The sequence below is a fragment of the Cyprinodon variegatus genome, unplaced genomic scaffold, assembly GCF_000732505.1.
Source record: "Cyprinodon variegatus isolate N-32 unplaced genomic scaffold, C_variegatus-1.0 Scaffold44, whole genome shotgun sequence".
In the NCBI taxonomy this organism is placed as follows: domain Eukaryota; kingdom Metazoa; phylum Chordata; class Actinopteri; order Cyprinodontiformes; family Cyprinodontidae; genus Cyprinodon; species Cyprinodon variegatus.
In genome coordinates this window covers 1,795,610-1,822,054 of record NW_015150497.1, presented here as the reverse complement: position 1 = coordinate 1,822,054, position 26,445 = coordinate 1,795,610, and the positions used below count along the sequence as shown (strand labels likewise).

At 38.2% G+C, this 26,445-nt stretch overlaps 2 protein-coding genes across 2 annotated transcripts in view; one reads left to right on the top strand and one right to left on the bottom strand.

The window, feature by feature from the left end:
* Nucleotides 1-358: 358 nt before the first annotated feature.
* On the bottom strand, nt 359-5,948 carry srprb (SRP receptor beta subunit). Its single transcript, XM_015370217.1, has 7 exons — nt 5,731-5,948; nt 5,354-5,448; nt 5,194-5,271; nt 3,880-3,962; nt 2,784-2,920; nt 2,627-2,681; nt 359-845 (listed from the first exon to the last, which is right to left on the bottom strand). The coding sequence occupies exons 1-7, from the start codon at nt 5,870-5,872 to the stop codon at nt 635-637; spliced, it is 801 nt and encodes a 266-aa protein (XP_015225703.1). The 5' UTR covers nt 5,873-5,948; the 3' UTR covers nt 359-634.
* A 3,047-nt stretch (nt 5,949-8,995) lies between these two features.
* LOC107081876 (collagen alpha-1(XXVI) chain-like) overlaps nt 8,996-26,445 on the top strand; it is a 33,660-nt gene continuing 16,210 nt past the window's right edge. The window contains exons 1-3 of the mRNA XM_015370221.1: nt 8,996-9,427; nt 9,526-9,648; nt 12,004-12,107. Coding sequence (XP_015225707.1) covers nt 9,261-9,427; nt 9,526-9,648; nt 12,004-12,107 — 394 coding nt within the window. The 5' untranslated portion in view covers nt 8,996-9,260. The remainder of the gene's footprint in view (nt 9,428-9,525; nt 9,649-12,003; nt 12,108-26,445) is intronic.

The window sequence follows — 26,445 nt, the reverse complement described above, 5'->3', positions numbered from 1 at the left end:
TCCTTCTGAGAACGGTTAGCCTTCCTTTCAAATTTCAATTAAAAAATATATCTTTTAAATAATATTGACTCAAAACAAACATTTTCTACAAAGGCAAAACTACAGTAAATGCATATAGTCATTTTAAATGCAGTATATTCACAAGTTTCAAACAACTGATCATTTTTTTTTGCAAACAAGAAAACACTTCAGATTGAAAATAAAGACAACAAAGAGAGAAAGGATCATACAATCCAGGTTGGAGGAAATGCAATGCAGGCTCATCCATTTTCTCAAGGCAGTTTACAGCTCATACTCGATAATATTTCTCTTTAACTGAAGTCATACAATACCACTGTTTTGTTTTGTTGTTTTTTTCACATATAAGCCTAAACAAAAGTTGTGCTAAACAAGGCATATCAGAGGAACAATCATGTCCAAAAGTATCCAGTCATCTGTTTTGGGATGTTTTCCATGTTGAAAATCTTCCTAGTGATGTACAGATGTTTAAGTGGAGTTGAGAGGCTGAGGTTGCACACACCAACAGACGCATTTGTCTCTCATCCTCTGATTACTGATGGGATGAAGACGTTGGGGTCTGAGGTTTGTGTCCAATAAGGCAGAAGTGATCGTCCAGTGAGTTGAGCTGCAGGTTCTACAGTTTAGCCAGGCTCTTCTCCAGGCTCTCAATATCAGCACCGCCATCTTCACCCTTACTGCCGCGAGCACTGCACTCCAGGAACTCCACCTTCATGGGCAGCTGGCTGAACTCGAAATCCTTACCTTTTTTTCCCAGGTACACAGTGCCGCCGAACGAGCCGTCCTGAGCGCTCAGAGCTGCAGAGCGAGTCACCCTCAAGGTGTTCCTGAGGGGAAAATAAGAAAACGTTTGCTTTGTTTGAGCTTCAAGAGAACAATCCTCACATGTTGCAAAAGTCAGACAAGCAGGGTTCAGTAGCTTTTCTTTGGTTTCTAATAGATATGTGGGCCAGCTACCCGTTTCAGTTCTACCCAAAATATTGCAAAAGCTTTCTTCATCTTCTTTCACACACAGACGGATTAACATCCCATTCTTAATCCATAAGGTTTAATATGACGTTGGCCCACCCTCTGAGGGTGAGCTCTTCTGGGAAAGCTTCCCATCAAGGCTAAGGTTCGCATTCCTGAGGTCAGACACTGATGCTGGCTACCAGTCCCTGGATTCCAGTATACATCCTAAACTCCAAACTTCCTCATCTATTTCTTTAGAGGTCCTGCTTTGTGTACTAGTTGGTACAACAGTAAGGAGCATGAAATTATCCTGAAAGTCTGAATGAAGCATTAACAGTTGTTTTCTGCAGAAGAAAGGCATAACTGTCAAGTCTGGTAAAGACATATTTACCAGATGTCAGTAACAATCCATGCAATCAAGTTTGACTGGAGTAGTTGTTAAATTTTCCCTATTTTCAAATCCAGAAGTTGACGTGTATGACTAAGGAACACTGCCCCATATCCTACACCCTTCTGCACCAAACTACATTTTCGAGATACTTGAATCAGGCCAGTGTTGTTCTAGCAAATAGCAAACCCAGACCAGAGAACTTGTCTCCCCTCCCCCAAAGTCCAGAAGCCATGTCCTTTCCACTGTAACATTGGATGAAGCTACTATGCCATGGGAACTTATGAAAATCTCTAAGGCAAGGGCGTTAAACTCACGCCCTCAAGGGCCGGTATCCTGCAACTATGAGATATATCCCTGGTCCAACACACCTAAATCACATGGCTAAATTTCGTCCTTGGTAGGCAGTTCTCCACAGTCCCTCTAATGATCTAATTATTTGACTCAGATGTGAAGAAGCAGAGAAGCATCTAAAGTATGCTTCCTAGCGCCAATTCATTTAGCAAAGGGACCTAGCTGCCACTATGAACTAGCTATACGGCTTTCCACAGTCCTTTGGTGACAGACAGCTTAGGCACAGCCCACCTCACAGAGTTCAGCAAAAATAAATTATTAGTGTGACGCATGCAGATGTCCTCACCTTCATATGTTTTAAGTTTTATAAAATTATTTGTGTAACTTTTTTTTGTAGTTATTTTCCAGAAAGATCTAGTCCCAATTTGATTGGAGTCATTCATGTGTGTATCCATCACATAATGACGTCTGTAAGGCTGAAGGCTCTCTGGATTCAGCACAGCAGTCCAGAGCACTGTTACAGTAATCAATGCTACTAAACATAAATGCATGAGTGAGTTTTTCTAGATCCTGCTTGGACATTAATCTTTTAATCCTGGTTCTTCAGGTGATAAAAGGATGGTTTAGTAACTGCCTTCATGTGCCTCTAAAGGGGCTTATAATTCTGCCTCTGTCTTCCAGAACCACTGAAACTTTCCATCAAACAGTTCCTATGGGTTGGAGACCCTAACGCTCAAAGCCAGCGTCCTGAGAGACCCTTTCCGTTATAAAACAGAACAGCCCCATTGTGTTTTTTCTGGTCTAAACGATCACACATGCATTGCATGATTTCTGTGTGATTTATATGCAGACAAATATTAAGCAAGGTGAGCACAGTGATTACACTAGCAGGTATGGATTTCTAATATTAATTTAGTAGATTATCAGTCAAACCTGGTTGATATAAAGTTACAAAATAACAGAAAAATTACTTACAGTTCCTTTTCCAACTGCTGCTGGATCAGTTTAGCAGATTTTGCCATTGTAATGTCTACATAGAAGAAGATAATTAAATTAGATGAACCTATCAGAGTCAGTGCTGGATTAAACCAGAAACAAAAGGTCAGTTTGATGGGAAAAGTTTTTGTGTTACCTTGTTTGTTGCACACCACTAGTAGGTTTGGAGCATTTCTGGAGATCACAGTGTCCGTCAGCAGCATGTAGAGAAACTCAGCCACATCTCTGACCTCCTTCTGGAAGATGGCGCTGTCCACCACAAACACAATGGCTCTGAAGGGATGACAGGTAAGTTAATCCTGAGACACTTCATGGAAATTTAGCCAAAAATTTTACTGAAAATTGCAGGATGATTGCTTACAAATATTTATGATTATAAAGGGTACAAAAAAACAAAAAAAGAATGGAATGTATTTGTTAATGTTATTGCATGAGGTGAACATTAATTTGTAAAATCAAATCTGAATTTAAAAAAGTCAGATTTACTAAATCGGCTTGTAGATATTTAGTTTATTTATTAAAATTACAGTTATAAATATCCTATTACTACATTTTAAGCTTGAAACAGAATTTTTTAAAGGAGTTTTAATCAAATCAACAAAGTAAATAAAACTATAATCCACATTGTTCAGTTCTGGTCTATTCACATTTTACTGTCCCCAATTTTTTCTTCCGGTTTTACTGAATTGAGATCAGAATATTTGGCTGGGCGGATAATGAAAGTAGCTTGTTTCCAAGTCAGCACTGTTGATTGAATACTTTTTACAGTTTTTTTTGTGTTTTTGCCTTAACACCTACTCAGATCAGATATTTCGCACAAGAACAAAACTCAACTACAGTAACTGTCACTAAACAGATTTTTTTAAATAAAAGCTCTTAAAAATGAAAAGAAAGCATTAGTTTCATTGCTGTGTTCAATTTGGGATGAGATTAAAGTTAAAGAAAATATTTTAAACTTTATAAAAAAAAAAAAAAAACATTTTCTATTTAGAGATTTAGTAAGGTCGGGAATTAGATCTGGAAATCTAAACATTTCCTATTCTCAGGCTTTTGTTCCATGTTTATCCACCTCTGGGGAAAATAAAGGCATAAATCAGAGCCTTTTTGAGAATGTGTTTATAATATAATGTTTATATATTTACAGATGTAATAGCGTTCCAAATGATTTTCCATTATTTAATCAGCAAGAGGAGAAAACTAAAAGAAATTAGCACCACCCAGGTGGGTCTCACCTGGCTGCAGACTTGAACTTTTCCAGGTACTGAGAGCGCAGACTGTCATGTCCTGGCAGGTCAATCAGAGTCCAGATGCTGCCCTGAAAGGAAACCATATTTATGTTGTTTTAACATTTGGTGAAATTACAGCCATAAACTATATGATTTTTGAAAAATTACCTGAAACAGACTAAAACTAAATAGTATACGATCATGAAAGTGGTGTGCATTTCAAAATTTGTGGTTTACAATTTCACGCTTTTTAGCCTCATACCTAAATAAATCCAGAAAGAAACAAAAATATGACCTCATTAGTAAACAGAGTCCATCTGGAATTCAATCTGAGTATAAATCCAGCTTCTCAGTGAAGCCCTCCTCCAGATTGTTTGAGAACATTAGTGAACGAAACACATTAAAAAGACCAATGAAGAGACAGCCTAGGGATAAAGCCATGGAGCGGTTTGCAGTAGGATTAGGTTACAAAACTTTCAACATCCCACTAAGAACTTTTCAAAACAACATCTGATGATGAGAAGATTGAGACTGCAACAAGCACATCAAGATAAGGCTGCCCACCTTAAACCAACAAGGAGACCATTATTTAGAGAAGCCACCATTAAGAGGTGCAGAGATCCACAGCTCAGTTTGGAGAATAGATTAACTGCAAACTGGTTAAACCTAACCTCCACAACTTTGGCCTAATATCTGAGAGGATGCTGAAAGGATGGCTGAAAGACATTTTCAGTTTTCCATAAGCCACGGAATAAACACATCACACATGAAAAAAACTGCTCTGGTCATAAGAACACAGCAACACTAAAAGTAACTTGTGCAATGTTTAATGTGCAATTATTATTTGATACCCTGTGCAATGACGGGTTTCTCTTTATTTGACAACCAATGCAATAACTGTATACATAAATATACGTCTATATAAAAACCCATGTAAAAACCATGTGCAATAACCCTGTAAAATACTCGTACTATACATATAAAAAATAAACAGCTGTCATATGTGGACACACAGTATATACTGTATTTACTTCCTTTGGCACATTCTTCTTCTTTGACTATTTCAGCTGATGTAAGGTACATTTGTACATGTACATTTCGATCAATGGAACACACCATCATCACAGTGAAACATGGTGGTGGAAGCGTCATGCTGTGGATCTCTTTTTTTTTTTTTTTTTTTTTCTTTCTTTTGTAAAAACCAAATGCAAAATGTTCTTTACATCTCCCAGTTTCTCCACTATGTTGTGATGGATTAGAAGATTAATTTGCATATGTATCATAACAAACTGTGGGGGAAATGTTGCTGCTTTTATTTACCCTCTCATTTTTAGCTTTGTATGGCGCACTGCTGTCCGTGATGGAGGTCTGTGTGCGCTTGAACTTCCCTGACAGGAGCTGCAATGACATTAAAGCAGAGCAGAGTTAAGGTGTCCAGCTAAATGCTGAAGCAACGTGGATCCCCCTTGGTGACACTCACTCGGATAAACAGGAGGGTTTTCCCGGAGTCACACAGTCCCACCAGCAGCACTGCGCTCCGGACTGTTTTGCTGGTTAGAAAGTACTTCAGGAACACTAAAAAAAAATAAAGAAATTAAATTGTGGTTTTACTGTCTGTGTGAGGAAAGGCTCCAGCTTGAACTACTTCCTTGAATGCTGCGAGTGACAGCTGCTCCTATTTGTTTCTACAACAAGCTTAAACTATCTTTAAAAAACAAACAAACAAAAAAACAAACAGTTTTTGAAATACGGAAGCTTAAATTAGAGGGCAGCTTTCTGCCTACCTGCCAATTTTGGCTCACTTCGCTAAGCTAACATGTAACCGTTAGCTTGCTATGCTAGCATGCTAGTTCTTACCACAGGTGATGAGAATCACCGCCAGAGCCACGATAACTCCCACCAGAACCACCGGGTCCTGCTCCTCCAGCTGCTGACGGACGTACTCTATGTAAGGTTCGAGAGGGTTCTCCGGCATCTCCCTATCCGTTTTTTCTTCCATGTTTTAGCGGGTCTTGCTCTAAATATGTGAGCCCGTTCAAGCTACTCTGAAATGGGACACGTCTCCTTCTGCAGCCTGTAGGGAGGGAGACTAGGCACCAGGGGGCGCTGCAAAACCAATGATGAGACACTACTCCACAGATTATAAAGTAGAATAGAACAACAGAATAGAATAGAAAATAATAGAATAAAATAGAAAAGAACAGAATAGAATAGAATAAAATAGAATAGAATAGAACAGAATAGAATAGAAATGAACAGAATAGAATACATTAAAATAGAATAGAACAAAACAGAATAGAAAAGGATAGAATAGAATAGAATAGAATAGAATAGAAAAGAACAGAATAGAATAGAATAGGATAGAACAGAATAGAAAAGAACAGAATAGAATAGAATAGAAAAATCCTGTTATTGTTCAACAATGGGGAAATTCTGGTGTTTACAGTGGCAAAAATATTATAGAAAAAATTGGTCACACAAATATGGACCTTAGAAAAATGTATAAGAATAACATAATAGTGAAGATTTAAAAGATGAACAATAAATTACTGTACTGTAGAATATTTTAACAATATAAACAGTGCACCTGGAGAATAAATAACCAATATACAGCTATGGTCATTTTTAGAGTAATGGATATTTGAAAATAGCAGCAACATCAGAGCTGTGCAAAATAATAGAATAGAATAGAATAGAATAGAATAGAGTAGAATAGAATAGAATAGAATAGAAAAGAAAAGAATAGATTAGAATTGGCCGATTGTCACTCAAGTTAAGTTTAGTGTTCCAGCAAGAAATTGACACTCAAATCAAAGCAGGTTGATTCCACACAAAAGTAAAATCATAAAATAAGTAAACAAGAATACGATTTATAAAGTAGGGTTAAATTTTCAGTGGGATCATTCCAAATTACAACAAGCACATCTATACTTATGCATAAGAAATAAACAAATATTTACAAGAAATTAGGAAAAAAAACTACAAATAGCAGCAGCGCTAAAATATATATTTTCTATTTCGGCTTTTGGGAGCAGTAATGATTACAAAATCTCTGCTACAATGCAAGTCCTGTCACTAAAGAACCTTTTATGGTTTTACCACATCTTCACTTGTTTTAGCGAGCAATATTTTCCCACAGTGATGTTATTTTTGCCTTCTGTCTCTCGCCACCTGCACTGGATTCAGGGGGCATCCCAGAACAAAGCTGGCTTCCCTAATGAGCTTATCCCAGTGCTTCCTCTCAGCTGCATACTAGCTGCAGCTCCAACATACCACACCATGGAGGATAACTTATGCCAACATGGAGTCAAATAAGATTTTTAGAAGAACCTATAGATTCTTCTAAAGAAGTATAGGAGCTATAAGTCCAATATGATTTATTGCCCTGATGAACGAGTATGATGAATGAGTAGGCCTATCTATATACCTACCTATAGGAACAGGATTAGGACTCATTGTTTGCTTTGCTGGGGATCAGAAACCTTTGTATAATACTATTGCTCCTAAAATGTGTCTAAACTTGACCATATTTAAGCTTATTTGAGCTTCCCTACAAAAACATTTAAAGCAAATCTCTCTTGTACCAACAGTGCTGCTCTGCTGTGGCAATTTTTCTTTTCAGCTACTGCATGATAACACTTGGAAAACAACTGCTAAAACTACATTTCTTTATTGTCTCCATACTTAAAATACATGGTTAAGTTACATATATAGTTTCTGACCAGTTTTACTAAGAGCCACAGTAAGAAATTTCTATTGCCAGATGCTGGAGCTTGCAGACCTCTGTCCTATGGAATAAGGACATGCAGAGCTACGAAGTGTCTGTGCTTTGTTGCAAAGTTCTGCTCTAAAACTCCCAGGTATCTGATCGATATGTTGTGATGGAACACCAGTGGGAGAAAAGACTGCGATTCATGGAGGTTCCCAAACTACCATACACCACTCAAAGTATCTGCCTGCAATGATCTCACTGCCAGATACTACTGCTCCTCTCCTGGGTCCTCATAGAGTCCATGCAATGACAGATCAGTGGTATATTGGGGACCAGCATGCTATCATGCAAGTTGTAATTATGTTTTGCCTGATTGGTTTCGTCATTATTTTCCCAAGCTGGCTGGTTGCAGTTTAACCTATTTACGAACAGTAAAAAAAGGTTTGAATATAAATCCAGCAGGAAAAAAAGGAAGAAATGATCTCAGAATGAGATCCTTGCCCTTCACTATCCACATCTTATAATCTCTCAAGAAGCATTTATTATCAGAGCTAAAAAAGACATCTAATCTACACCTTTCCCTTTATAACTGAAGCTTTTCAATTGCAAATTGTGAAATTAGTATATTTCATTCACTAAAAGTAGAAGCCAACCAAACCATAAAGTAAGATGACACTTACCTAAAGCATCATTTTGCAACTTTAACCTAATCTATAGTAATATGGTATGAAATATGCTTTTTATACATTTTTACGAGAAGTAAAACTCTTACAGGAAAAACAAACATAAATGTGATTACTTCAAACCTAGAAGTGATGCATAACTAATCACTCCAATTAACTCTTCATGTGATAAAGTTTGATCAAAGTTACATTTATCAGTTGACTTGAAAGTGGAGTACCCAGGCCATTATAGCCAGAATGAAATTTTGTCCTTTAATCACTTCTCATCTTAGGAAAAAAAGAAGTTTGATTCAATATTTTACTCAGTTATGACAGATGAAGTTTCCCATCTGGCTGTATGATCTGGTTTAATTGTATCTGTAAAGTCCCTTGAGATGACATGTGTTTTGAATTGGCGCTATATAAATGAATTGAATTAATTAATATATCCATAAAGTTGTTTCAGATAAACTGTGAAGATGATCTGCTGGTTTTTATCCAGTGCTCCATAGCCCTAGCTCTATGTCCATAGCTCTATGTCTATAGCTCTAGCTCTATGTCCATGCCAGTAATAATAAAGGCAAAAATAAACTAAATGTAACACTCTTTATGGTCTTGCTTTAATATGATAAAGCATCAGCCTTGGGAGTTTTTCTTTCTTTTTTTCAATGGAGACCAGATGCGCTTTGACGCACGTCTCCAGCCCCGCAGCCGGCGCGCTTTTTTTATTCGCTCTGTGGATATTTGACTCCTCTGTTCTCAGCACCATGTCAAACGTCACAGAGTCCATATATTCTATAGAAAGAGGTTCTGTGCCATTCATCCTGGACTCCTGAAGGGGGGTACGCTTGTTTTTATCCGGTGCAGGAGATGGCAAACTTTTTCTGATGGTTTCAGCGCAGCTTTTGTAGGGTTTCCCGTTTTCTTCTGCAGGATCTGGAACGGGATCAACTTGAAAACCAATCCGGTAACTCTGGGATTATCATCGTCAGGGATTATTTTAAGGGGAGAATATGGCTGTGGGTTACGTCTACGCGCTGTGCGTCTGGATAGGTTTGCTGCATCCATCGCTTGAAACCGGGTTTGTTTATCGGTTTCCGGGGATCACCGTGCAGCGGCACCGCATCCATCCCGAGCAGAGCACCGGTACCGGGTCGCCGGGAACCGGCTCCTCACATAGGTGCGCGCACCCCGGAGAGCTGGCTGCAGCAATCCCCTTACTGTCTGTTTTTCAACCGTTCACAGTAAGGATTGCCTCTCTTTTACTTTGCTTTTTAGGAACTGGTGTCAGTACACTGTTTCCAGGACAGTGACCTGTAAAGTGCACAATGGGACTGAAACCACGGTGCAGAGGGTGATGCAGGGCTGCCGGTGGCCTGGACCATGCTCCAAAGTCATCAGGTAGAGTTTCCTGAAACATGATTCCCTCCCACAAATCCTCATCTAACAGCTCTATCAGCAGAGATGCTCAGTGCTGCTGTAAATAGAAAACAAATATGCCATGTTGACCAAAGCAGGGCAGTATTTATGCTTAAAAAGTCCTCACATTGTGTAAAAGTTGACTTTTTTACAGCTTGTTTTATTTAAGTTATTTATAAATTCCCTACTATAAAGCCACCCCTAGTTGGTATTCTGTAGCTTTTCAACAACCAAAAAGCAAGATGTACAAAAGTGGTTTAGAACTAACCCCACCCCCACACTATTTTAGCTAAGCCTTTAGGGAGCATTTCCTTAAAAATAGTAGGATGTGGTCAACAAATATCCCTGGATTGTTCTCAAAAGTCTGCATTGGCAACATCCAAAATAAACTTTAACATATCTTTCGAGGAAAGTTCCCAAAAGTGTCTGTAGAAGTTACAGAATATTTGTAGAATACCGTATTAAGAAAAAACGATGGTGCATTTCTTTAAGATTTTCTAAATGTTGCATCTTGACAGAAATAAGATAAGATAGACTTTGGTTGATCTAACAGTGGAGAAATTCTCTTGTCACTTCTGCTCAATAGTCCAAAGAAGGTTCCAAAAGGAGGAAAAGGTGCATGGGTTATATAAAGTATATACATTGAATAAGTATTTATATAAATAGGTATTGATATATATAGTTATTGCACAGAGTATTAAAATAAAAAGGTTATTGCACAGGATATTAAATATTAATAGGTTATTTCAAAGGGTATTAAATATAAGCAGGTTATTGCACGGGGTATTAAATAGTAATTGCACATTAGTTATTACACATGTTATTGTAGTTATAGTGCCGCACATGTAGATCCTTCAAAAAAAAAAGATGTTAGTCAGGGAACCTCAGGGAATTATCCCTTAATGTAGATCTTCATAAACCTGGAAGATTTTCTCTTGACTGACCAAATCAGCACATTATCATAGATTCAGAGAACCTTTCAGGACGGTTCCCAAAAACTTATCCAAAGGCTAAAGAGTTAAACACTGTAGGCAATAATATGGGAAACTTAACGGAACAATACCTTAATGTTTTCTAAGGGTTCCATCATCAAAGTTGTAGATAAAGGTTTTAGAACCTTTAGGGTACCTTCTTTGACTGTTCTTCAACATTCATAATGTGAGATATAGACATCAGATAAATTGCAGGGGACTGACAGTTTTCTGCCATTGATTTTAAAACATTACATTGTAAGAGTTGTAGATTAGCAAGCTAAAATTTTAACTCTGGACAAAGATAATCTTTAGGAAATGTTCCCTGAGGGTTCTGTAGCCATATGTGAACATTGCTTCTAGATCAGGGATGTCAAACTGATTCCAGAAAGGGCCGTGTGGCTGCAGGTCTTCTTTCCAACCAAGCAATAGCACACCAGACTCCAGTCATCTCATCCAGTCATCTTGTTCAGATTGCACTCCCTGGATGAGATGAATGGAGTCTGGTGTGCTATTGCTAGGTTGGGAAGAAGACCTGCAGCCACATGGCCCTTTCTGGAACCAGTCTGACATCCCTGTTCTAGATAGTTTGTACATTCAAAGAACATCCAGAAAATACTCTCCAAAAGTTGCAAACTGTATGCCTCAAACACTGGTAACCTTCAAAGAACATTATCAGAGTTTTCCCTGAAGCTTCATCAAGGATTACACAGTGAGAGCTGTAGCTCAGATGAAGGGAACCAATGAACAACATTCCTTTTAGTTCCCAAAAGTGTAAACTCTCAATGTCTAAGGTAACCTGAGGACCTTCAGGAAGCATTACCTGAAGATAATCTAAAGCCTCAAAAAACAGAATAAGGAAAAGTCCCCTAAAGGCTCTACCCTGGCAGCATTAAGAACCTCTATTCCCAGAAACCACAGGAAGTGTTCCCTGGAGAAGAGCCTTATCTACAACTGTGAACACTATGTGCTTCAGTGAACCTTTAGGGAAGGTTCTTTGAAGGCTAGAAAGCTGATATCCATTCGAGAATTGTTTTCTAAGACATAGATTTGGAAAGTTTTGGATAACACATAGGAAACATATAAAGAATATTCAATTGGTTAAAAGTTTCTAGGAATATTGAAGCCAACCGTCAGAGAATAATGAGAAAACATTACCTAAAGGTTCTCTAAAGACTACAACCCTCAGTAAAAACCTTTATCATTCTCCAGAGAGCGAAGTTTGCTGAATACCTGCAAATATTACATTATTGTATAGGCTGGATCTAAGTTTATTCCTTTCATAGTTTTCTAATTTTTTATTTAATCTTACTGGCTGCTGTGATAATTTTTGCTCAATTTGTGGCTTTTCTTTCATTTTATGCAGCTACAGAACCATAATCAAGCCATCGTTTAAGATTATGTACAAGCAGATCACAGCACTGGAGTGGAGGTGCTGCCCTGGTTTTGTGGGACTGGAGTGTCGTGAAGGTAAGTTTCTTTTCCTCCTCTAAAAGTCGGTCTTTGGGAACTGAGTTATCGCAGACTAATTATGTCAAGGACCACATGTTTTATCTGAACACATCTGTGTGCTTTTAGCAGCTACCCACATCAGTGCCCTTTTCATGTGAGGTGGTGTGTATCTGGTTAGCTCGCTAATCACACCACTGTACTCTGAACCAGTCGGCATCTTAAAAGTGGGGTCGAAGTCTGGGTTTGATTACTTTTAGTAACATGGACTACAGAAAAACTGCAATTTAAAGGAATCCTTTCCTCTGGTAGAAAAGTTAGAACCACAGTGTTTCTCTTTTCAGGCCTTCCTGTCGTTATATGTGCACATAAACACATTTTAGCCTTTCACAGCAGCACGTCAGTATGCTTCCTAAATATCGCCATGGCCATTAAAGCTATATGAATGAAGAATAAAACTGGGGCAGCTTGTAAAGTGGATGGTTTCTCGGCAGTGGAGCGCCCTGGTCTTGGATGCCACAGACCGCAGACGTTGGGCTCAAGAAAAAGACCCAAAACAGTTCAAGCCACAACGGTCAGCATGGGGAAAAAGAGCCGAAACTGTGGCAGGAGATCTATATAATGTGTTTTAAATATCACAGAGGCTTGTAAAAAGTCTACACTGGCTGGTGTAATTCACAATGCACACTTACATGAACACTTTCTCTTAAAAATGGTAAGGTACAGACATCAGCTTGGTGGGGCTGTACAATAAATTCAAATTTCATTGAAAACCACCAGCCACTTTGAATTTGGCCAAAATCAACAGTTAGCTCAAAAGGCAGCTTCTCCTTCTTGCTCATAATTACCGCACCTTGTTCTGTTTTGCAGAACAATTCCCCGCTGCCTTCGGATGGAAATTATTTACCACAAAAAGCCCATTTTGAAACCAATTACAGAAAAGTTGCGATTATTACTAAATCTTTGGAAACTATTATTTCTCACCTCTAAATGTTATTCGAAATAAAATCAAACACATGGCCATATTCAAAAATTCCCTCAAGACCACAAGTTTGCGGGAGTGTGAAGAAGTAATCAGCTGTTTGGTTAAAGTTAGCTGAAACGTGTTTGCAGTCTCTGACGGCTGCAAAGCGGTAATGGTCTCCATATGGAGAGATGCGGTTGGAGAAGTTAAAAGATTAAAGCTGATGTCACTGACAGTCTGCTTCGCTCTGAGGGGTGGAGGCAGAGCTGGCAGAGGTCAAAACGTCAGGGTGAGACCACAGGAAAAGAGGACGCTGTGGAGGAAAAGGTTAGTGCAGACTTAACACTGGAGTAAAGAGAAATGTTAAGTGTTTATGTCTTTCAAGGTTTAGCTGTTGTAAACTACACAAGTGCGCCCCACTGAGATTAATGAGCAACACACATCTTTACAGACACTTTGTAGCACATGGGAACTAAAGATGACTTGTTGATGCTCAGGTGTTTGATCTGCGGGTCTCAAAGCTGGAATCTGGACCCTGCTGTTAGCATACATATAGCACTGTGTTATTAGGACCACACCAATAGATTAATACAAGTGGTCAGTCCAGTTAATTACCCTATTAGCCATGTTTACACTGCAGCCGGCTGTAGCTGAGCTTAGGTGAGAATCTTCTAGGTTATTTATGTTTTCTCTTTTTTGAATTATAAGCATAGGTTAAAATGAGATTTTTAGGGTATCGTAATCTTAGTATAAAATAGCATAGCTTTACAGTACTAAAAGTAAAATTTGCTAGTAGCTTTTATTCAAATTAGGTCGCTCTTTCATGCTGATTGTAGTTAAAAGATTGTGGTGTTAAAAGTTGGGAAACGTCAGCTGTCAGGCAGTGTGCAGTAACGGGTTTGGAACAGTGCTAACTTTAAATACTTTTGTATTTCTTGACACCTGTAACTGGTCCAAGAACTTATGAAGATAATCGCTGATGGCTGAAGGTGCGATTCATCTGTTGGTGATGACCTTAGCTTTATACGGGGTCTTTAAATGATCTTCAACACTAAGGATTATTTACAATAGCTCCTTATAACAGTGTTTTATGAAAAAGAAAAGGATTAGTAATGAGTTTTATAAAAGGAATAATGTCATGTGAGTTTTTCTACGCTGCCTTGATTTGCTTTAATTGGCTCGTTAGTAATGTTTGCGTACTTTAACCAGTGATAGCTGGGGTCAGTACTCCCTGACAGGGTAATTTCGTGGGTCAGAGGTCAAAAACTGTGGGAACCTCCCCTCTAGGTTACATCAGGTTGCTTTGGGATTTCATGTTATATTACATATCCTACTCTTTGGGTGATCTTTCTTAGTCAACTGTCCCCTGGGGGGCTGACGTTGTTCTCACATTTCACTCAGTTTTACCCAGTCTGTCCAACTAATCATAACATTTTAAAGCCTGATGAGCATGGAAAACGTATTTTTCTGAGCTCCTTTGAGAACTCATTTGTTCTTGCCACAATGCACTTCCACGATCATGCATTAAAGCTCGGATATGTCTCTTATCTTGAAACGAAACAGCAGGCCCACTCACAGCAGATTGAGATTTTAGTGACTGATAATATATGACACTGTATTACCTTTAAATCATCTGCTAATCTTAGCAGTTCGCATATTTTTCACAAAACAGACAGGCTTTGGATCACCTTTCCCAGCATATAAATAACCAAGGATAATGTATTTATGAGATGTAGGGATATTGGGGGGGTTCATGCACTTTCATGATGGATTATATCAAATTTCAACACAAAAATGTCACTTAGCTTGTGTGCTAAGCTAAGTTATCAATCTTCTTGTTATAACTCTCTGTTTAACAGTCAGATACCAAACATGTGATCCATCTTCTCATATGACTGTTGGCAAAAAAACACATGAGCAAATTTCCCAAACTGTCAGACGATTCCTCTGACTAACAACAGAGCTCTGTATGTGTGTTTTTGCATTCATGTTTGGGTCTATATGCAGCGCGGCCAAGACTGAACATGCAGCTGAAATTTGCTGTAATGGGGCATCGAGCCAGTGGTTTTATCAGGACAGCCTTAACCAATGAGGATGACATCATCTCTGGTTTTAGTTTGATGGGGGTTCTGGCTAAACTTCAGAGGCCCCTCTAGCCCCCCACCTGACTGAAATGTAAAGACAAAACAGACAAAGTTTAGGCCTTTTTTAGGTAAAATTGTTTCTCTCACCTCTGCACATGCTTACAGACATGGTAAAAAGAAAGAATGTCGACAATTACTTTAAAGACTTTTTTATCCTAGGGAATAGAAGTTACCAGATAATGAATCAAGTTCTTACATTATTTTTCATTTAAAGTCATGCTTACATAAAACAAAGCATATTCTACACAGAGGCGTAGCCAGAAATATATTATTGGGGTGGTCAGGCAGGAACCAATATGCACTGAGGGGTGGCCGAACATGGATAGGCGCCAGAACCTCAGGGTCAATTCTCACTGTTCTAGCAGGAAAATAACTGTGCACAACATCTGTGTTTTCCAAATACAGTAGACTTTCCTAAATCCCTCACTCATAAAAATACACACACATTTACACATCTGTTTTTTTCTCAATTAAAGGCATAGTAGACAATCTTCTTACAGCTTTGAGTTCTTGGGTGAACATCTTATCCATTGTCATTTCTTCCTACATTTCTAAAAAAAAGATTAAAAAAAAGAATGTCTATACTTTTTTTTTCAATAATTGTTTTGCATAATATTAATATTTAAACATACTAATACACACATTAAATGGATTTAGTTGATATTTATCTCTGTTTACATTGAAGACTCCTAGATGACTTGTAGATACACATATTTCTATCTCTATCCCATTTAACACAAAATCTAGTTCTGAATAGAGTATCAATTCTGTATTTATCATCTTCAACGTAAGTATATTGATATGAGTAATTATTCATTGTGTTTTGTTGTTAGTTTATTGTTAATACATAATATGAAAATGCAGAATTGGTTAAAACATTGCACTTAAGAGTACAGTCAGTAGAGGTGGCCACAGGTGTATCCAATGATTGGTTAAAGGTGGCCACCCCTGGCCCCCCATCTACTTCTGCCCCTCATTCTACATCAATATATGTGTTTTTAATAATAGTGTTCTATCAAAAATATATATATTATTCTTAACAGCCTTTGATTTTACACTGATCTTCTCTGTGTACCAAACTATTGTGGAACAAAATTTTAATGGCTTTTTTTGACAAAAATGGTAAAAGTGTCTCTAAATTTAACAGCAATCCTAAACAGAGCAGCAAATATACAACAGCATGATTAAAGATAATTGAGTCTCCCTAAATGTAGTTAAAAGTAAATATAATAAGTAAATATACTCTGAGTTTATTGTGTTATTGATAAACAGTACTAAGTCTTTTGTTTTTTGTTTTTTCATAATTTACATCACATGTAAAATATGAGGAACAGACTTTGCAGCTTTGCACTGATGCATCAAATCCTGGACTAGATATTAATGTGGAAATAGCAGTAACATTTTTGGATTACTTAGGATCAGAGTATTGATCTCTATGGATAACTCCTGAGCTATTTAAAGACCAGCTAATTTTCTGTTTCCGCCTTAGACCCTATTTTAAACAGCCATTGGGCACAATTCCAGTTCTGTCTAGCCATTGGTCACTGGCTGGGGATTAGTCATACATTCCCATTTAATGAAAATGGACAATATTTTTGCAGTGCTTTTCTGGTCAGACTGAGCAATAAAAGTGCTATAAAGAAAAGCCACACTCACCTATTGTTCTCACCAATGTGCACATATTCATAAACCGATATGTAGATCTGTAAAAACATTGTCTCTTGCCCAGGGGTACATAGGAATATACATACATACAGTGCTAGTTGATAACACAAATAATCTCAAGGCACCTTACAGAGACAATCCAATTTTACAGACAGATGAAAGAAGCAGAATTATATAATTGGTCCCTATGTCCTCAAGCAGCCTTAGCCTATAGCAGCATAACTATAAAGAAACTCAGGATAACCTGAGCAACTCTAACTATAAGCTTTATTAAAAAGGAAGCTTTTAAGACTAGTTTTAAAAGTAGACATAGTGGAGCAGAGGGGACAATGTTTAAACATTGTCACTGATTTTCTTCAAAGAAATTTATGGAATTAATGTGTGTCTGCTTAACAATTTTGTGATTCTGTGATTTTCCTGAACTGTTGCATGGAAAAAAACAACAACATAAATGTAATACTTTTGTGAACAAATGAGGCGATTTTCTTTCTTTTTTGGTCCTAAAATAATTAGGAAAATAAATAACAGCTAATAATCAGATGTTTTTCATGTCGTGTTCTAAGAACTGTATAAATCAGATGATACTGTAATGTTGTGGTGAATCCAGCTGGTCGATTACTCAGGCATTAAATGCTTTTCATGATTTCCGTCTGCTTTACGAGTCCTCTGTGCTAAGAAAAAGGCCTGAAAAATGCTGATGCTTCTTGTCAAACCCAGAGGTAAAGCAGGTCCCATAGTCTGATTTCTTGTGGTCTGCTAATGGAAGCTGAGTATTTTCTGAACAACCCGGCCCATCACTGCTCTTGACAGGCTGTGTTTGTGCACAGGGCATCTATCCGGCCCTCGGCTCCCAGCTCTCAGCGTAGCTGTGCTAACACATGACGGCATGGAGTACATTTAAAGGGAAATGTGTTTGTAATTTACTCGCCCTCCTCCACCTCCCTGCCACGTCCCTGTTGCACCTATCTGCACATACGATCATATTAACTTGTGAGTATTTGCGTGCTCCTCCTGGGGGAGCATGATGTTAAAGGACTCTGAGCCAGGACCTCCCTTGATGAGAGTAGAGACTTTTCATTTCAGGAATATTCAGGAAAGTTATTAGCAAGCTTAATACTGCATGCTTAAGCTATTTTTTTTAGCAAAATGTGGCTGAAAGTTTAAGACTGCAGATGCTTTAACTTGATGAGTCAGCAGCTGGAAAGCTTCTCGTTGTTTCCTCATCTTCAGATGGGTCAGAGGGAAATATGCTGAATGAATTATCTCCAACGCCATCTTTGTTATGTTCAAATGCAACTTTGAGTTCTTTCTATTCCTCTTCCGCTCTCGTCCCGCTCATTTGGCCCTGGTTTTCTTTGCCACTGCCATGCTCCTTTATCTTCCACACTCCTTGCTGCTTTCCACTTATCTGGCTTCCTGCGTCCCTTAGATCTCCTTCTCCTTGGAGCAAAGTGATAAAACAGAACCAAGTCCCACATGTGCTTCTCCAGACCCCAACCTGCAGTGCAGAGATTTGACTTATGTCTTTGTTACATCCCTGGTTGTACTCCAGTACGGGTCAGAGGGTGTCCTTTGACCTGCACAGTGTTGAGGGATATCTCAGCTGCTCCCTCTCCTGGTCTGATCTGCCTGATGGATGAAGCTCTATCCATGCTTGTTCTGGCCTGTTTCACTTCTTTCTTCATCTTATCTGTGGTTTGCTGTCTCTTGGTAATAACTTTCCTTTAAGATGTCACTATGTCTCTCTGCAGATGCACACTTCTGTTTATCAAGTTCAATAAGCCAGAGGAAAACATACTTATAGGTCCAAAAACAAATAGAGATTTCTAGGTGGTTGTTTGTGTGTAAATAGTTGACCCATATATGGCAAAATTTTGGCCATTGAAAAAACATTTTTTGAGCAAAACCATGCAAAGGTTATATCAGCTTAAATATTTATTTAAGAGAATGAAGGAATTTTTGAAGGAAGAAATCCTTTAAAGACAGTTTGACACTCAGAAAAGGGGCTCTATTAGGACATTGGTTGCTATAGTCAGATTATGACTTACTGGGTGCTGCCTAAGCTGCAGAAACACAAGCGAGATAGTGATGATGAAGATAAGGGAGAATGATGGAAGCAGGGATGAAAGTGCTGTAGATATAAAAAGTTAGAGATGAGCAATGTAAGTTGAGCGTAAGGGTGATAGATGAAGTTAGGAATGAGGCAGAATGGATAACTATACTGTACCTCTTTCATATTTTATCCCAACCTGCTTCACCCTTTTACACATTTGACCCATTTGCCCTTCTCAGACCTAGGCTGAAGGTTTCTGCTCTTTTGTGTAACGCAGTTCTCAAGCAAAATTACACATTATTTCAATATCATCCATTCCAATTTCAAATCCTGGTATATTGACATACAGGTCAGTTCACATTTTACAATACAGCACAGTCAAATTCAGTTGACTATTCCCCGTTCAGATAAAGCCAGGTGTAAGAAACTAGCATACTGGTTGGATAGGGGGTCTGGTCGAGAGGCAACAAAATTCACAATATATGAAACCTGCTGCCAGAGGTTACCTTTAGGCTGAAATATTTCTTGGATAACCTTCGCAAGTAATTCCGACAGTATCTCCATCCCGGACTTTGTCTAGAATAGAAACAAAGATAGAATCACTGAGTCAGGAGTGCTTATTATGGAAAAGAAAACAAAGAGCTTTTCAGTCAAACAACTCTCAATGCTTGAATACACACATTGCTACTCCTCGTCTTATGAAATGAAAATCTCAATGATCATGAAAATAACTTGAATCTGAGAAAAGTAATAGTAAAATTAAATTCCATTAAAATGAGCAAATAAAAGCCAGGCATGATTTTTTTTACAATGCTTTGGTAGAAGGAGTTTTTAAAAATAAACTAATCAAACAGGCCTGAAAAAAGATTATGGTACCCTTAACTTAGTGTGTTGTTGCACAACTTTTTAAAAGCAATCACTGCAATCAAACGATTCCTGGAATTGTCAATGAGCCATCTAATTCTCTCGGCAGTTATTTTGGTCCACTCCTCATGCGCAAAATGCTCCAGTTGTTTCAGGTTTGAAGGGGCCCTCTTCCAGACAGCTCCTTCCGAAGATGTTCAATAGGACTATGGTCAGGTCTCATAGAAGGCAACTTTGGAATAGTTTAATGTTTTCTTCTTAGCCATCTGGGCTGTTTTCAGCTGAGTGTATTGGCACATTATCATGTTGCAGACCTATAACCTGCGACTGAGACCAGGCTCTCTGACAATGGGCAGCACTTTTTCACTTTAGAACCCCTTGATGGTGTTGAGATTTCATTGCACCCTAAAAAGAATGATGACACCCTGAGTCAGGTGAAGGAAAGCAGCCCCAGAACATAACATAGCCTCCTCAATGTTTTACAGTGAGTGTTCTTTGCTTAATATGCTTCATTTTTCTGACTGTGAACAAAGAGTTGACGTGCCTTGGCAAAAAGTTTATTTTTTATCTCCTCTGTCCATAGTGCATTCTCTGAGAAACTTTGTTGCTTGTCAACACGTTGTTTGGCAAATTCAAGTCTGGCTTTTTATGATTTTTTTTTTTATTAATGTTCTTCTTGGTTGTCTCTCATCATCTGCACTTTTGCTCAAACTAAAACAGATGGTGCGATCTGACACTGCTGTTCCTTAAGCTTGAAGTTCACCTTTAATCTCTTAAGATGTTGTTCTGGGCTTTTTAGTTACCATTCATATTATTCAGGAATTTCCCTGCCACATCCAGGGAGGTTGACTACAGTCCCATAGATCTGATAGGTGAAACTGTAGTCGCACGAACGTCAAGCTGCTTGTAGATCGTCTTATAGTCTTTACCTTGAACATTCTTGTCTATATTTTTATTTGTAATCTTGTGAGACAATGCTTTCCTTCGCTTCCTCTGGTCCATGTTGAGTGCGGTACACGCCATGTCACCAAATAGCCCAGTGACCACCTGTAACCCTATAAAGTATAGCAACACTGACTGATTACAAGATTGTGGACACCTGTGATAGTGATTAATGGACACACTTTGTTTTAATTGTACCTTTGGTTATAATATTTTCAATCTATCCTAGGGGTGTAATCATTTTTGTAGTGGCCTGTTTCAGGAGTTTATTTTTTTAATTCATTCTGTTGAAGCATGGTTTAAAAGCAATGTCTGGCTTTCATTAGTTCATTTTAATAGAATTTTAATTTGCTATCACTTTTGTCAGATTCAAGTTATTTCTATAACCAAATTGGTATTTTCATATATTAAAAAAGGGCTACCATTTTGTCCATGAGACATTCTGTTTTTGGCACTAGTGACCATTATTTAAAGTCAGCTGAAATGTGACAATGAGATGTTTGCATCTCTACCCCCAAACTGTCTTCCAAGGAGAAGAATTAATAAGCAGTGGTTGCAAAAAACACAAAAATGCACAATAGGAGAGAAAGTGAAAACAGGAACAATGATCCCTGCACATGGGAGGAGAATCATTAGTTTGACAACTGTCATAAACTACGCTTTGGTGGATCATACTTAGTTTATAGAAAGATCTGTGGGCTGGCAACTTTCATTGTGGTAAAAGTCGCTAAATAGCCTTCTACGCAAAATAAGACATCTTGGTTTTTAAAAATAAAACCCTCCTTCCCTCCTCCTCCTTTAGCCACCCTCAAAAGGGTGTACGATTTAGCGAAAGAGATTCTGTGGCTGGACAAATGTGTGTGTTGATCTGTGCATATATATGTGTGTATACGCTTTGTGCCAGCTGTTCTGCATGCCTGCAATAGCTTGTTGGCCAAGCCAGACGCACAAGAGGCTGTCTTGGGCTTGGCTAGCTCTGGAAGGTTTGTGGACACAAGTATTCATTGAGATGTTGTCGGCAGTTGTTAGGATGATCAGGGAAGATGTTTCACTACATCATCATTTATACGACTCACACATTTAAGCAGAGGGAATGTTTTAGTGGGATTTGAAATGGCTGTCCCTAGCTGTGTGCGTCATGGTTGTTCAGTGGTTGAAGATGTTGATGAGGATGCGTCTGGGGGTTTGTGAAAATGCAAAAAGGGGGAAGAGAAGGAACATTTTTGATCTCCCTCCAGGACTGATGTAGAAAATGTATCTGTCTCAGCAGACCATATCTACACTTGGACTCGAACGTGTTCCAAAATCCCCCTGTGCTGTCTTGTCCTGTAAATCACGGTTAATGGTGGGATGAGTCCTTAATCTGGATTGTTTTGCAGTTTTGAGATGCCAGATATTCCCTGTCTCTGATCTATGTTTAAATAACGCTTATCTCAACGCTGTTTTGCAATGATAGGTTTTGACCCAGCTTGGTCTTCTCTCTCTCAGTTGTCATTTGTTTGAATTTTTCATACTTTCCTTTGTTTGTTGAACCTGCAAAGTCATGAATTTCTACAAAAAAGTGTCTGCACCACTTGCAGCTCTAGGTATAAGACAAGACAAGATGTAACTTGTGAATATTTAGAAAAACAAGATATCCAAGTACTTGAATCCCATTAGAGCATACCAGCTTTCTGTTTTCTTTGGTTTATTTGGTTTCCCTCTAAAGACAACATAATTGTGATTCGTTCCCATGAGCTCTGTGCATCCAAGAAAAATTGCCCTCTCTCATGTTCCAGTGGTGTAATTATGGATCCAAACAGACTCTATAGTTGCGGTGTTGTTCTAAACAGCTCAAGCAGAGCGGAAGTTTGGTTTTCCACCCAAACATCATTGGATTCCAACTTTAGAAAGCTAAACTCCTTTTCTACAAAGTGTACACTGTTGTTCTGCTCTGCTACACATCAATTGTGGATTACCTCTGGTGTTTTCCTGCAGTGTGTCTTTATGGCATAAAAATAAGCAGATGGCTAATTTGTGGCCCTAGTTTAAAAAAAGATGGAGGGTGGTAACATTGGAGGTGAAGAATAGTTTTGATTATAGCTTGTTTTTACACTTAAGGGAAGGCTTTGATCATCTAAATGGCTTTATGTGTTTACATGAAAGTTGCCTTCATTTAGGTCTTAGAATCCTATCCTTTAAAGCGAACAGAATATATGAAAAAAAAATTACCTAATAAAGCTTAGAGGCTTTAATTAGAGATCATTTATAGTTTCAAAGACTCTGTGATGGAAGTAGCTGTCTTGTTATAAAGAAGTACTGACTGAAAAATAATGGAAGGTGTGATGGTCGCTGTTGGCTTCGCATTTCTTTGCTGGACATCCACACACTTGCTGTGGTTGATCAGGATCTCTTTATCTCATACTCCACAGTCATGTGGTTTAATGTCCTCAGCATCTCCAGCCCATTAGGAAGCTTTTGATAGCCATAAATTCCTACTTTATGCCACGCACTATTGATCAGAGTCCTCAGATTAAAGGAAATTATAAAGTATTTGCAGCTGGATTTTAACCAGATGAGTCCAGAGGGATGCAGCGTGTCAACACCTCACTGTGCTTAATGCTTCTGAATCTGTAGGACTTGAAGTCATTGTACACCCTTCCATTCAGCCACTCATTAATCATCCCCAGTCGGACCTTCCGTTGCTACTTAGAGAAGAATCCAATAAGAGTATCCTGATTAAATTTTTCATGTGAAAGAAGAAAACGTTTTGTGTCCCATGTAGGGTTGTCCTGATCCGATATTGATATCGGAAATTTGTCCAATATCAGCCAAAAAATTAATATTGAAATAGATTGGCCTGCCTCTAAAATCCCTGATATTAGAAAGCTCATGGAAATACTTCTATCCGCTTTTGTTTAAGGCTTACATAAATAAGAAATTGGATCCTGCATAAATAAGAAATTAGTCAGTTGTTCTGACCAATTTATATAAAAGAAGTAATAAAAGGACGTATGATTCATGCTAACATCGTATCGGGTCGATATCGGTCAGTACTCAATGTTGCAATATTGGCATCGTATCGAACATAAAACAGTTGTATTGTGACTCCTCTAATCCCATGTTTATTCCTCCTGTATTAAATTCCACAATGCAAGAGATGTTCCTTCAAAGATATTCTTTGTTCTTTGTGGACTTCTCTCAGAAATGTGGTGTTATGGTTTCTGAGCTGGAGTCAGTATATGTAAAACGATCTGCCCGTTTCCTCAAGTAGAGTTGAAATTTCTTTGGACTTTTTGTTCCAGAACATCCTAGAACCTTTGAAAAACTTCCCTTAAAGGGTTCAACCTCCAGGGAAGCTGGAGCAAGAAGCTTTGTTTGTGCAGAGCAACAATCCTGCAGCATTCAGACTTTGGCCTGAAGCCTAGTCTTATTTAATTTCAAACAGATATGATAAAAAAAAGTTCTTGTTCCTTTCTTTCCATTATGGGACTGGATCTTGTGAGTGGCTTATCTTCATGTTTAGCAGCTCTGTCACCAGGTTGCTAATATAACTTGATAACTTGTCTTAAACCCAAGAATACAGACTTTTTCAAGATTCTCATGAAAAAAAAGACGATAGCAGTATGAAACAGCAAGGGTTCATAAACTTTTAGATTGCATGGGGGCTAGTTCAACAAAAAGGGATTTTCTTTTTTTATATGAACCATGCAAAGCAGCTGAAATAAGCTCCCTGGATAAAATAAGATTTATTATAATCTAATGGGACAAGCTTTTCAAAATTAGCTGCTGCACTTTTACCATCTTCATTATTACACTTTATAAGTTTGAACCAGGGTACATCTTTTATGTCTTTTATGTTTCTTTTATGCAGATCTGCACACAAAATCACAAACCCAGCCTGATGGTTTAAGCATAAATGCCAAAAACTGAAATCTTAATCATTTAAAATCTCAAATGTAGAAATGCTGAATATGAAATTTGAGTCTACAGCCAACAATTTATCATATAATGTGCAGCCAGCACCACTGTAGTTTGGCTCCAGACTGAATGTCGACACATCATCACAGAGTAAATTTTACAATGAGTCACAGATTGAGGCTTTATTACACTGACAGTGTCTGAGGGTGGAGACTTCCTCTGGGTTGATGATGAACAGCAGTGAAGAAGATGTACGAGTATCATCTTATCGGTCCTCAAGTTGTTGGGCCGCAGTGCTGCTAATGTGTTCTTGTCAAAAGTCCTCTTAGTCACAGCGGAAACCTCAGTTCTCTCAGTCACAACAAACAAATCATGTGGGGTAATTTAACGTCAGATGTTCCTCAGTATTTAGTTTGAGAAGTCTGGAAAGAAATGTGTTTCAGATTAAACTGTTTTATTGTGGCTCCCCCCTTGGATGAGATTAAACAAGCTGACAGAAAGCGTCAAAATACCACATCCTCTCTAGTCCTGATATACACATCCATGCCCTCTGAAGTTTTTCATATTTTCTTCAGTAAAACCACAAACTTTATGTAGTTAATGTGATACTCCAACACAGTAGTGTGTAATTCTACAGTAGAATTGAATGTTGTTTTTTTCATTGTCGTTTGTTTTCACTGTGAATAGCTTAAAATGAGGTTTGAGTTAGTTTTTATCCTCATAGAGCCAAGTTTGTAGAGCCTTTTTTTGGTGCCATTACAGCTGCATGGCTTTTGGAGGATGCCTCTGCCAGCTTCACGCATCAGAAGACTGAAATAGGCTTGCCTGTGCTTCTCTGCAAAAGGCTGCAAGGTTTAAAAGCTGTTCAACTTTAAAACCTGAATATATTTCTGATAGATGTAAGCATAGTTCTCCTATTACCATATTTCCCCTTTAGAACTTATTCAGGTGTTTAAAAGGGAAAATATAGGTGATATTCAAATTTTCTAATTTGTGCTTTTATTTATTACAGAAGAAAATCATTCTTCTTGCAAAAAACCTGAAAACATCATTCTGTTTTTAATTTATAAAGTGTTTTTATCTTTAGTAAATCAGTTTATTGAAACATTTTCTGTATTTACCTCCATCCTCAACTCGGACAACAATACATTTTTTGGGAGAGACTGCTTAAGGAAAAATAAGGCACATTGTGTGCCACATGTGCCCTCTGGCTGCCTTAGCAGTGTGAGATTTATTACAGGCACAGCTTGAACATTGTGTATTTATTCCTGTTCCACACAACAGGTCCTTTTCTCCAACAATCAAATTAGCAACAACAGAACAGAGCATAACAATGCCAAATCAGTGTCTATAAATTGCATAACAAATATAAATTTACAAACACGTAAACAAACTTGAAGGAAAAGAAAAGTTCTAAGAACTGTGTAAAAATAGACTTGTCGGTTGTATCGGTCTGCAAAGGAGCTGGTAGAGCCTGACTTCAAAGACGGGACTAATAGAGCCAGTGAAAACAGGTTACAGTCAAGAGATAACTAGAGATTTGACGCAAAAACATCTTACTTATACAGAAAAGCTTTTAAAATCAGCTGTGGAAATGTTAAAGATATGCACAACTCATTCTTCACGTAATAAAGGACATCATTAATAAAAATTACCTCGTAGCAGCTGCAATCTTAAATGTTAGGGTTACAGAAAAGCACTATTGCATTATGGGTAATACACCTTCTGCATGTGATTGGTCCAGTCAGTATTTGACCAGAGAGTCTGAACCTTCCCAGACAAACAAGCTGTGCAATGAATCCACATGTTGTAAGTCAGTCTGGCTGA